Source organism: Drosophila montana, unplaced genomic scaffold (genome assembly GCF_035044405.1).
Source record: "Drosophila montana isolate Dmon_TW-CO22-7 unplaced genomic scaffold, ASM3504440v1 contig_3733_1, whole genome shotgun sequence".
NCBI lineage: Eukaryota > Metazoa > Arthropoda > Insecta > Diptera > Drosophilidae > Drosophila > Drosophila montana.
In genome coordinates this window covers 10512008-10525128 of record NW_026998620.1, presented here as the reverse complement: position 1 = coordinate 10525128, position 13121 = coordinate 10512008, and the positions used below count along the sequence as shown (strand labels likewise).

General features: G+C 40.0%; 1 protein-coding gene across 2 annotated transcripts in view; it reads left to right on the top strand.

Moving 5' to 3' along the window:
- Gprk2 (G protein-coupled receptor kinase 2) overlaps positions 1-13121 on the top strand; it is a 61487-nt gene that overhangs the window by 45734 nt on the left and 2632 nt on the right. For both annotated transcript variants that reach the window (XM_064694054.1, XM_064694053.1), the window contains 6 exons: positions 10811-10906; positions 10992-11112; positions 11186-11761; positions 11829-11934; positions 12017-12206; positions 12847-13095. In XM_064694054.1, coding sequence (XP_064550124.1) covers positions 10811-10906; positions 10992-11112; positions 11186-11761; positions 11829-11934; positions 12017-12206; positions 12847-13095 — 1338 coding nt within the window. The remainder of the gene's footprint in view (positions 1-10810; positions 10907-10991; positions 11113-11185; positions 11762-11828; positions 11935-12016; positions 12207-12846; positions 13096-13121) is intronic.

Below are 13121 nucleotides of genomic sequence, written 5' to 3'. Positions count from 1 at the left end.
TCACATCACTTTCATGGACGGGTTGTTTTTGTCTTTGTTTGGCTTTATGTAAACTGTCGGATATTTGCTCTTTTTATGGGCGGGTTTTTTTTTTGGACAGCGTAGCTACCTGGTCCAGCTATTGAGTCATGCAGATTGCTTTAAATTTCTTGCAATTTTGGGTTAAATATAAAACATTTATAATAACAAGGACTCCGTGGTCCGTCGAGGTCTTTGGCCAGCTGCCAGCCAGCTTAAATCAATATAAGCCCAACTAAAATCAACACGCTGAGAAGTAGTTCGCATAATTAAGGCAACAAATTGCAGTTTCAATTATTACTATTAGTTCGATGAGTAAAGTGTTAAATAGAACAAGCTGCAAGCACTTAGAGTTATAAAAAAGGCCCAAGCAATATTCAGTAGATACTGATAAGCTAAATGATAGATAGGGCATAGAAATATAATCGAAGTAACAGCAGCAGCCGAGGGCAAGATGGGCATGCGCTAGCCATAATTTCCGTTTCCGCAATCAAAACTGAGATGTGAATGAAACATTTGTATGAAGCAGCTGCGAGCCAGCCCTAAAAAAAAACAAGTAAGAGAGCTCTAGTCGGAAGAGCCCGACTAGGGGATACCCTTAAACCTATTCTAGCAACACGAAATGCAGTTCGAGCTACGCGCTCGTTTACTTAAGCAATTACAAAAAAATTAAAAAAAAAAACTGAATGCAATTCTATATGTGGGATAAGCTCGTACTACGCGGGCACTAGTAAAACATAGGTTCCAAATTTCTAGCTTAGTTCTTATAGGTTCTAAGACGGACGCGTTCATACATACGCAGATGCTTCCTTCTGTTACATACATTTACACAAAAATATTATACCCTTTTTCAATTGGTTCAGGGTATAAAAAGAAAAAGCATAACATGAAACAGAATGAAAGCGAGGACAATAAAGGTGGACTGGGCGATTCTATAGCTACCATTTTTATAGAGTTAGCAGCCATGGAGACTTGTGATTGCTTTTGCATTGTGCTTTCAAATAAGTCTTATCTGTTTGGACTAGAATCTGGTCGACCTCGTAGTAAAAAACAGCTTATCATTATGAGTTGTGTTTAGATATACATCTGCTGTTGCTGGGAGGGCCTCCTAAATAGAACTAGAAAATATAAATCGATAATACCTATTGTATATAAATCTGTAGTATTCTTATGAGCATTGTGGGTTGAAGAATAAAATTCTATGAAATCTATATTTTTCTTTGATTCCTGTGGAAGAGGCCAAGGCAAAGTTTCGACTTTGCCCTCGTTTCAAAAACTTTTTGGCCACACATCCTTACTGCAGAGCAGTCGCTGCAGCATTCCTCAAATACTTGGTTGGTGGCTATAATTGCGCTAAAAATGTCATCAAATGCATTCGCACACACATCCACACATACATTTAGTGCTACACCTGATTTACTTTAAAAGTTTGGCAACTGCATCTGGCAGAGTCTGTGCCCTGTCGCATTTCAATACAATTTATGAAACTATTTGCTAGTTGGAGGAAATTGAAAAACTTCTCGCTAAAAAAAATAGAGAGAAACTAACAAGCCAGGATTCAAACAGTTGCCAGACGCAGCAAATTGAAAGCAGGATAAAGTCTGGTGGGTGATGGTGGAGTTAAAGGCAGTTTAATAACTGCGATTGTAAAATGTCTGAAACGATAATTGTACTGGCTAAAAGTAATAAAAATGGGAGCCTTGAGCTAAAAACCAGTAGCCCACTTTCCATATTTGCAGAGAAAACGTTAAATTTAAGAATTTTTTTGCTGCGACACGTGAGAGTGTGCGCGTGTTGGTCGTCGGAGCAGAAGTTGTCCTCAAATACTTTTATATACAATGTCAGCCATATAAAAAGTGCCGCAGTTTTCCAGCTTGGCTGCTTAAGTTTTCTCTTCCACGCACATAAACACACACATGAGAACACAGAGATGCAAGTGGAAGGTTCTCAAGTCAACCCACCCAAACATGCAGCGACAATTTTTCTGAGTGGAAAACGAGTTGCGTTCAGTTTTTTTGCGCTCGTGTAATTTTTATAACAACAAGCACAATAGTAGCAAAGGAAAAAAAACAAGTAGTTATATAGAGAAATGCGCTTGAATATTGCAATAACCGTAACCCAGCTAGGAGGCAAGCCTAGGCCAAGGGCAGCTCGATCTGTGGGCAGTTAAGTGGGTGGAGTCAAGGTTAGGAGGTGCCAGGCAAGGAACGCGCTTATAATACTAATTGAATAAATTAAAAACTTGAAAGTTATGCTAGAAAAATTCAAGTTTTTTCCTGCTTGGAAAGGCTACAGTAGGGCTTAAAGCAGCCCACTTAATCGAGTAATTAGAGAGAGCGAAGAAAGGACAAAATCAACGTGAAGAGCCGCATACGTAAGTATGGGTTAAGTGAAGGCTTGTACTATAATAAAAAACTAGAAGGCGATTAAATAATTTAAAGTAAAAGCATAACGCAGATAAAAGACAGAAGACTACAGCCACGAAAACGACTTAATAAATAGTTAATAGTTAATATGAAAATATACATAAGCCGTAAAAGTTTAAAACAAAATCTCATAAGATTAATTAGCAAATGGGTCTTTTAAAGTAAAATTAATCAACAACTAAAGCTAAAATGCAGGCAACAAATTAAATATGCTCAAATAGCACTAGAGCTTCATCAGTTATGACAAACTGTTAAAAATATTCCCAGGAGCCGCTGCTTGCTTGGCCAAGCATGGAATCAAACGTGAATCCCAGCCGTAATATTTCGCATAGGCAGCAGCTGAGGCGGCTGTTGCTTTTAATAATACATTGAATACATATATATGTATATATATATTTATTTACACGAGGCTTTGCCGTCTGGCTTCTGGCTTTTTTCCCCTGTCGACCATGCCGTGCCATGTCAGTTGTGTCAATATCTATTTAGTATATACTCGTACAATACGGGCGGATTGTTTAATTAGAAGCGGCACACGGTATAAAACTTGGTCTGACCAAGAACAAAAGCATATTCACTTCACTGCGCACACGACGTTAAAGAGACATTTATAAGTTTTTCATAGAGTACATCAACTATTCCATAGGAAACTTTGTATGCGGCGTTAAGTTCAGTGTGTTCTAAGGGTATTTAAGTCTCGGCCTGCTATGTTGGCCATTGTCTTGAGTTGACCCCACATTTATACATACCTGCTGGCGATTGTCTTCAACTCTCGACTAGGGGTCAGCTGTCGTTAAACACTGAGACAATTGGTTGTTATGTGCTCTACCAACGCACTAAGAGTTACCTGCGCTCTTATGGGAGCCATTACGCATACGTAGCGTTGTGCTTGGAGCATTCTTTTTATCATGCTTACGTTTAGTTTATAGTGGGTTTTACGACAACCAGTGCTGCATATAAAAAACTGGCAGTAAAAGAGACGTTTTGCTTTAAGCCACGTTGCTTAATATATTTACCGGCCGAACGAAATGAACTGTTAGGACAGAGCACAAATATTTAAAGTATCTGTAAGAGGCTTATTAATGTGAACATTAAAATACCTTGACAAGAGTGCGATTCTCTGCCATATTTTTTCAATTATACTAAGGACGCGTAAGTAGCTGAAGGGATTGCGCACTTGCAGGAAAAATATTTTTATTATTGCCTGCAACGTAAGTTGTTTACTTGTTGTTCAGGATGGAAAATAAGTGTACTTGAGGAAAAATTCAGATGGTTGTTTTTCTGATCTTCCGTTGAAGCTCTTGGTGTGCATATTGTATGTCTTTTATCTTTTGAATGCTTTTTGTCTCATAATATTGGTTTTCGGTTGAACTTTTCATTCATTAGTTGGCTGCTTATTGGTCTACTGAGTCGCTCTGCCGCCACTGTCGCCATTATAAAACCGACACGCGACGCCATTATTGTGTCTCGTAGTCAAATGGAGCTTGAAAAAACAAAAGCAAACGATGCTGCTAACGTTTAAAAGCCCACGAGGCGGCGGCAGCGGCAGCCGTTGTCGAGCCCACGAGCCAGAAGAAATGAAACGAATTAATAATGCCAGCAAGTTGGCAATAAAATCTTTTATACCGGCTGGAGCGCACATCCCGCTGTTTTATGGCCAACCCGACTAATTTCACTATTTCTCTCAGCCAAGTGGCCCCACAATTTGCATACCCATAGAAGCAAAGGCGCGTTCGGAGTGTGAGCGTGAGTGTGTATGAGTTATTATACCCTGTGCCAATGAAAATAATAAAGGCCAGCATGATATGACGCAGAAGGAGGGGTCTTTAAGCAGCGCAGTCTCTCTGGTCACGTTCTTTCGTCTGTCCTCAAACCTTAAAATGCCATATGTACACTAAGTATATTTAATCAAATTTATATATGACAACAAATTGTAGGTATAATTAAAAAGCTATTGCCTTGTTAGTTTAATTAAGTCATTCAATATTAGAGACTGAATATATTAATTGAATGATAAGATTTGCGGTTCATGGACGACCTATTTATAGTCAATGCTTTGTAGCTCTTTATATGTTGTTAACTTTTATCTTTGGAAATTTACCACCAGGAATATTTTCTGTCTGGGCAAATATATATAAAACTATTATCTACGGAATCTAGGGTAACTTTTTATCGATGACTCCCGTGCGAGCATTCTCGCTATCATTTTGGCCATCGAGTATTTTGTGATGCGAGTTTGTACGCGTAGAATTTTAATGAAAAAAGATCCAGCAATTGAATTTAAATTGGCGATTGCTTAAATTCTGCATGTCTTTTTAGTGCTCGGCTTCTCTGTGTTTTATTATACGTTAATATCTAAAACATAATTAATTTGGGTTCGTCAGGAACGTTCCTCCAATTTTCACATTTCCTATGGCTGGCGCACTGCTGGCTCTGCACAGGTTTCATTCTATTGCTGCAATAAATTGGATTTTACGGCTTTTTCTGTCCATTTATTGCTTTCATAAGAAGCCAACATGCATATCTGTTATCTCTGGGGCTGGCGACCAATGCGGCGTATGCGCAACGAACAAAAATGTAATTTTGTAATTCAGAATACGAAATGAATATTTAAATTGCTATTATCAAAAGTCATGGCATTTGACGGCTCTTCAAACACGCGCGCGACATACGAGTTGGCCATTTAAAAGCGCACAATAAACATTGCCAAGGTGGGCGTGGCTGATGTCCAGATTTCAACCATACGTGCATTTACATTTGGACCACCCACTGGGACGAACGTTTACCGCATTCCCAAAACCGTTTTGTGACTGTCAATCAACTTTTTCAACCTTTTCGATGGCTTGCAGCGTAACTTTTACGGCATTTTATTGATATTTTCATTTTTTATGTTTTTTTAACAGTAATAATTAATTTAATGTACACTCGGCTGTAGGTAAATTGACTGTGTGACGTCGATGCTCTGCCTCACACGACACCCTTACGCAGCGAAACCCGCTGCCGTGGTCGCACCTGCTGTTTTTTTGCTTTTCAATTTCGAAATTTCTTTGAAAGTTTGCCAACTCATTGTTATGATTTAATAAACGCCTCTGGTTGCTTTTTATTGTTAAAACGGCGAAAAACTTTCAAGCAACACAAGCAAAAACTTTAATTTGAGTGTCAATTAAAAGAATGAATAATAGACCGAAAGAGCAAACAAAAGATTGAAACAGTGCTGTCGGTAAATGATGATAAAATCGATTGAATATAATAAATAACATAGACCTTTTGTCAGCTTAAGACTTGTTAGTTTTTATATAATAAAATAAATTATTTAACCCAGATAATTAATTAATTTCACTATGAATGCTTTTAATTTAATTGACGATGAATATATGCAATACTATAAGGAAATAGAAATACATACAAAACGTATTCACCTTATTTATTACTACTTAGTAGCAGAAATAATTAGATAGATTTGTATTATAAAGTTCGCGAATTGATGAGAAAAGTGAGCATGGGAGAAAAGGTGTAACTCAGGGCAACCAATTTATAGATAGACAAGCAGATAATTATTGTTATAATGAGAAAATTATTGGAATTCAGTAGATACTCGTTGATAATATAATTGAATATGGAAGAAAGCATTTTTACTATGTTATAATCTCTACATTTTTGCTTCATGCGAATATTCTACTATTTATGAGTGCCTTATAAATAGCTACTATCAAACGATTTTATTTAATTAACTTTGATTATACCTTCGTGTAGCCAATTTTATTACGTGAAGACAAAAAGAATTTGTAAGCGAAAGAGAGTGGCTGAGGACTGACAAATTATGTAACACGTTGCGTATACGCACCGTTAACACTATTTTGACTTGCTATCAACTTGCGGCCGGGTGCTCAATTGAAGACTGCTATTGGCCTTTGGGCCAGCTGCTTATTAACGCGCATTTAACCTCAGTTCGCGTCTTGTCCTTCTGAATAACGAGCCGGCCATAAATAATTGCAGCTTACTTTTGTTCTCTTTCTGTGGCTGCCTCTCATCTTGCTGAAAAATGACAGGGAATTATACAAAAAGGCGCTGAGGCTGAAACTGTGGCTGGACGAGTCGGCAACAATTTGACACTAATAAATTATGTCACATACTTCTTGGTGACCAGCGTGAAAAATTGTTTAAATCGCGGGCGTGGCAATTGCCAAAGTTGAGGGCCAAAACTTTTAATGTCTATCGATAAATTTGCAATTTCCTCAAGCTGGTCACAGCCTCATGATCTATGCGATTTTCTCAATCACTTGATACGGCTGAACAAGCGCTAATCTAGTGACAACTTGTTGAGCTATAAATAAAATGTTGCCTCCTGCCTGGCGCAACCATTATCCTATGTGTGCCTGCATGACGGTGTGTGTGTGTATGTGTGTGTGCTTTGTGTTTGTGCTTGTGTGTGTTGTGTTGTGTTGTCTGAGGGTTCTAGCATTGTTTTCTTTAGTTGTGTCGACGCCAGACCGACTACTCAATTAGCCGCCGGCGTTGCGGCCATTGCAGCTGCCTGGCGACTTAGCTAACAAATTGCATTTGTTGCCAGTTGACATGCAGACAGCTACTGATTGTGGGAGGGGGGGGGGGGGGGGGGCGTGTCGGCGGGTCAGGTGGTGGTGTCCAATGGCCAACGGAAGCAGACGCAATTTTTCCCATTGATTGTTTTTAATTAGAGAAACCATCAAGCACAAATTAGCCTTGCGTCTTCATTAATGCTTTTTATAAAGCCACTGGCATTTATTACACTTGCACACACAGGCCCTGGCACGTAGCGGTACCGCTTTAAGTTCTGGCAACTACCCCTTAAAAATTGCATACCACATTTTGTTGTTGTTGTTGTCGAAATGTTGTTCAACAAACTTTTTGCATTTAATTTTTTGTGTAAGAATTAACTTATTTGGAATATGGCGCTGTTGCGCGTTTCCGCTTCGTGTAGCAATAATAATAATAATTGCAAAAAGTTTTCAAAGTTTGTTTTTTTTTTTTCAAGCTTATACCCTGTACTTATTGCAAATGGGTAAGAGGCTTATACTTTTCCCGTTTTTGGGGCAAAGCTCGTAAATAGAGCTTCCGAACGCGTTTACACTAGCTTTTAGAAATATAACTCGAATGCTATAAAGAATATTCAAGATTTTGTTTTGCTAGTTTGAAGAACAAATGGAAAAGTGCAGTAAACAGCATAAGACTTTGTATTCTAATACTTTAGACTGGTGTACAGAGTATCAACTAGTCCAGCAAACCCTATCTAGTTACTCCTACAAGTGTCTGTTTTTTGGCTTCGTACGATGCTTGGAAGTGTGTCCAGCAGAGCAGCTGTCTAAACTTTATATTCTGCTCGCGGCTGCCAAAGGCATGTGGCAGGTGGCAGTGGCAAGTTCAACTCAACTGTTTAACTGACCGCGGCATCCGATAAGGTCATGAAAATAGCTACCAATGTGGGAACTATGTGATTTTTCAGAGCGCATATTAATGCACTTGCTCTTTTCCCATACTTTTTTTTTTTTTGCTGCCCCGAGTGACAGGCATCGTTAGCCTTATAAATCATTCAACAGAGCTCGTGGCTTCTTTGTGCGAAACTTTTGCAAGTACTTCCCATGCTTTTATATATATATATATATATGATATTCATTCGCAATCCCTTGTTGCATTTGGCATCTCTTGTTTCCCATTCGGAACATACATTTCATATCTGCTTGAGTTTTTAGTTCTGTCTGTTAATTGTTATTTGTAAAAGTTTTGGTCGCTCCTCACATCAGCGTCCACATCATTGTTATCTCTCAGGCTTAACTAAACTTTATCATCTGCTTAGCCCTTGCTCTCCACCAGCTTAGTGAAAACTTTTTGCTGGCAATTTCATTTTTGTTAAGACGTTTCAGTTTGGTCTAATTCCAGTGAAAAGCCAAAGCAAAAACCAAAGCAACCTCCCTCCTGTGCCTTGGTCTCAGCTGTTGCTAGCTGCTGACCAGTTTGATATTTAAGTTTCTCAAGTTTATTTTACATAATTGCACTGCCACTAAATTAAATGCGTACGCACAGACAATGCCACGCCCCCTCAAACCCAAATGCCAGCTTAGTTTGAAACTTTGGGAAGCAACTTTAAAGCGCCAAAAAGTTTACGAGCAGCCCCTCGTTAACTAAGCCAAGTACCAAATGCTTGCTAAAGATTTACTCATGCATGTGTGTGTATGTGTGTGTGTGCGGGTGTCTGCGTATGTATGGTGTATGTGTGCTTGTGTCTTTTATATACAGATATGCGCCTTTTCGGTGGCATTTGCGAGCACGAAAAAATCCACGGATAAAAACCAGAAATTTTTTGCCTGAAAATAATAAATGAGATAAAAAGAACTGAAGAATATTTGAAAATAAGTTAGACGCAGATCGAATGGGATTTAAAACATTATCATGAAACCTTTGATCGCCATTTTCATCCAGGGGCGGATTGTGCGAACAATGTGAAACACGTATCAGGTGAATTTTCCAAAACCACGTCTTATCATGCATCTGCATCATTTAAGGTTTTGAAGTCATCTAGAGTACAAATTTCAGTTTTCTACCTCTAACGGTTTGGGCAACTAACTTTGAATTATAATGAAAAAATCAAATTGTATTAATTAGGTTTATTTAAAAAACATTTTGTTTATCTTATCTATTTCTAAAATAGTTCTTGTTTCTTTATTAAGAACATGCAACGGAATATCAAACTCTGCTCTCATCTCTTATTGCAGTCAACATTTTAACTCAACTGTGAGCCATACGTTAAGTACGAGAGATTCTCTCTGCGGCGAGTGTGAGTGTGCGTATGGGTGTGTGTGTGAGTGTGTGTGCGCGTGTGCAAATAACACTCAAAATGCACACACATCGGATAACGTTCTATGATGAGTTGTATGGGTTTAATGGTTCAACCACGCCCACACAGGCACTCAAAAAACTAGGCGATGGTCAGCGTGCTGAAGGCGTTGTGGCATTTATGTGTATGTACTATATACATTTATAAATATAAGTTTATATGCTCAGCTGTAGCATACTATCGAGCGCTGGCAAATGAAAGCTTTCCGATTGAGTTTTGATCTATTTTTGTGTTGTTTTAACCTCATCCTGACAGTGTTGAATATGATTTGCTAAAGATTTGACTGTTCTTGACATTTATGCCCTGCTGCTGCTTCAGCTGCTCCATGTCGCCGTCGTCATCGCCGTCGACCTTGTGTGTTCTTTTTGCCATCCACTCAATTTTATTGTTACATTTTATGGCTTTGCCATTATTGACAGACCAGAGGCTCAGAGCAAATGCGAGTGCAGCACTTGATTTAGACATTGCAATGAACCTTTTGTGTGGTCACTTGTTCAAAATATTGAATTAAATCAATTCAATTGTGCAGCATTGTGTCCCAAAGAAAAATATATTCCACTCGTTATTCAATCGTCCGTTCAGTTCGTTGGCATTCAGTTGGCAAATTAACAATAATGTAAAGTGTCACCAGTTCAGTTTACACGCTTTTTAAAGTCCAACAACTTTGTGCTTCCCATCATTTGCGTCTTCCAATATGGCTTGCTCCAGCAAAGTAAAAAACGTATGCAAGCAACGTCGTTAAACCTGCCAAAGGCGGACAGCTGTTGCAATTCTCTAACCCAACCCCAACTGCCAGGTATAAAGCCCAATCCCCACAGGCATCCAGCACTGCAAAATGTTCGTTTAACCCCAGACACCTGCCGGCACCTCAAGTGTCACGAGTTCAGCAGCAGACACTGCAATATGCCAAATGGCAAAGTAAAATTTCAGTTTATTCCTTCACCACAAATGCAGCTGGGCGTTTATGGGCCCCATCCTCGATTCTGTTACTTAATCATATGCTATCAATATACGCATAAATTGTCCAATTTCCTATTTCTGCTCTTGATTTGGTTTCAAATATGTAATTATAGCTTCAGGCGTTCGTTGAACTGTTGCTGGCCATTGGCCTGAATGCATAATAACAAGTTACGTTTTAAGTTACCTTTCCAATGAATATTATATTGAGTCATTGCATGAGATGCAGCTGGACTTCAAAGTGTTCTAAATATTACGTATAAGCGTTATGTAAATAATTGAATATTTAATAGATTAAGTGTCACAGGGATATACAAATTAAAATACCAGAAATAACAAAAATAAAAGCTAAAAAATGTTGATAATTAAAATGGATTTTAATAAATGCAGATTCAATCAGGAAAACCTATTATAGAAAAAATCTCGATTGGGTTTACCACAGTTTATGGGAGCTTAGACTATGCAAAGATCAAAGATTAACATTCTTGAAACAAAACTGTTTGCAAATTTTCTAAGAAGAATATATTACTCTATGTTTCAGGTGGTTCGGACAGCAACAAAGGAAAGAGTAAAAAATGGCGCAAAATATTACAATTTCCACACATATCGCAGTGCATCCACCTGAAGGACAAATTAGGTGAGTGAGAAAGAGAAAAAGGGAAGGAGAATGATAAGAATTTGTATACTGATTGTCGCATATCGCTTATCAATAATCCATGCAGACATAAGCTATGGCTACGTGATAGATCAACAGCCAATTGGTCGTGAGCTCTTTCGACAGTTCTGCGAGAACAAGCGGCCCTTGTACTTTCGCTATATTAGCTTTTTGGAACAGGTGGTCAAGTAAGTCAACAGCAGTGGTAGAGTACAGCGGAGGTGGTTTAGTATAAAGATGAAATTTGTTCGACATTCACAGATATGAGATCGAGTACATAGTGAATCGCATATTCATTGGGCATGACATTGGGCGGCGTTTCTTGGACATAGAGCCGCAGCTGGAGCTGCGCAACGGCGGTGGCGAAGGCCTGGATCAGGAGACGCGGGACGAGCTGCTGCTGAACAGCAGCAATGCCAATCCAACTGAAACAGCTGAGACTGAACATTGCAACAATACCACCGCCAACAACTGCAATAACATCAACAACGCGAACCACAAGACGCTGCAGCACGACATCCACAATCACAATGGCGAGGATGCGGCGCGGGCTCTAAACGGTGGTGATGGCGATGCGGAGAATGATGGCGACGAGGGCGTTGAATGTGAGGACAGTCAGGATGCGGATAAGGGGGGCGGCGGTGTATCTGGCACCGGTTCAGGTTCGCCATCTGATGACCTGGTCCTCGATGTGCTCAACGATGATCTCATTGCACAAGTTCGCAGCAAGCTGAATAGCGGCGGCAAGGATATATTTGCCCATTGTGTGAAGGCCGTAAAGGCGTTTCTGGCTGGCGAACCATTTCGCGAGTTCGAGAACTCAATGTACTTCCTTCGGTGCGTGCCGCAGGCCTTCCATTAATGCCAATCACAGCAATTGTTTAATCCCCAAATTCCCTTACAGCTACCTGCAGTGGAAGTGGCTGGAGGCGCAGCCAATCACATATAAAACCTTTCGCATGTACCGAGTCCTGGGCAAGGGCGGATTCGGTGAGGTCTGCGCCTGTCAGGTAAGTGGGCAATTGGATAACAGCGTGCACACACGTGTCCATTAATGCCTCGTCTTTTCTTTTTTTTTTGCGCTACTCGCAGGTGCGCGCCACGGGCAAAATGTACGCGTGCAAAAAGCTGGAGAAAAAGCGCATAAAAAAACGCAAGGGGGAGTCTATGGTGCTCATTGAGAAGCAAATACTGCAAAAAATCAACTCACCATTCGTTGTCAATCTAGCGTACGCATACGAGACAAAGGATGCACTCTGCCTGGTCTTGACCATAATGAATGGTACGTATTATCCAGTTAGTTTAGCCCCATAGTACACTTCTGCAGTCATCGGATTTGGAGCGCATCAGCAAAACAATGGCACGTTCGATTGAAAGGCCGTGCATTGAATTCTCTTCGGACATATGCCCTTTTGGGTTCAGTAGATAACGTCCCTTCCAGGCATGCCGGCTCACATGCCACTCCAGGCTTAGGAGACAATGGAAAGTTCCGATGGCAGGCCATGTGTTGGCAGAGCAACCAGTTGATGTTTGCTGCCATGCCTTTTAATTCACAGGCGCACTAATTGGGTCTGCAGCCGAGGATACACACACACACACACGTACACGCACATACATGCTCGCATTTGTTGTCTGGTAATCATTACGTCTAACAAGCAGATATCAGTTTTCATTTGCATACATTCATTACAGTTATAACAAATGAAATGTGAATGTGGACGAATGTCAATAAACGTGCAGTACTCATTTATTTTGTTGGTCCTTTTAATTAAATTCCACCGATCAATACTCATCCAATTATCAAATGATGCTGACAATCAGTAGATTATTTAATTTACACAGAGGCGCTGCTCGACTTTTAATTAAAAGCATTGTTAATGCTACTCGAATGTATTTCATTTTATTTAATCTTCATTTTGCAGGTGGCGATTTGAAATTTCACATTTACAATATGGGCGGCGATCCGGGATTTGAGCTGGAGCGTGCTCGTTTCTATGCTGCCGAGGTGGCCTGTGGACTGATGCATCTACACAAGCAGGGCATTGTCTACAGAGATTGCAAGCCGGAGAACATACTGCTGGATGACCATGGGCACGTCCGAATCTCCGATCTGGGCCTGGCTGTGGAGATACCCGAGGGCGAAATGGTGCGAGGACGAGTCGGCACAGTGGGTGAGTAGCACATGGCATATGAAACA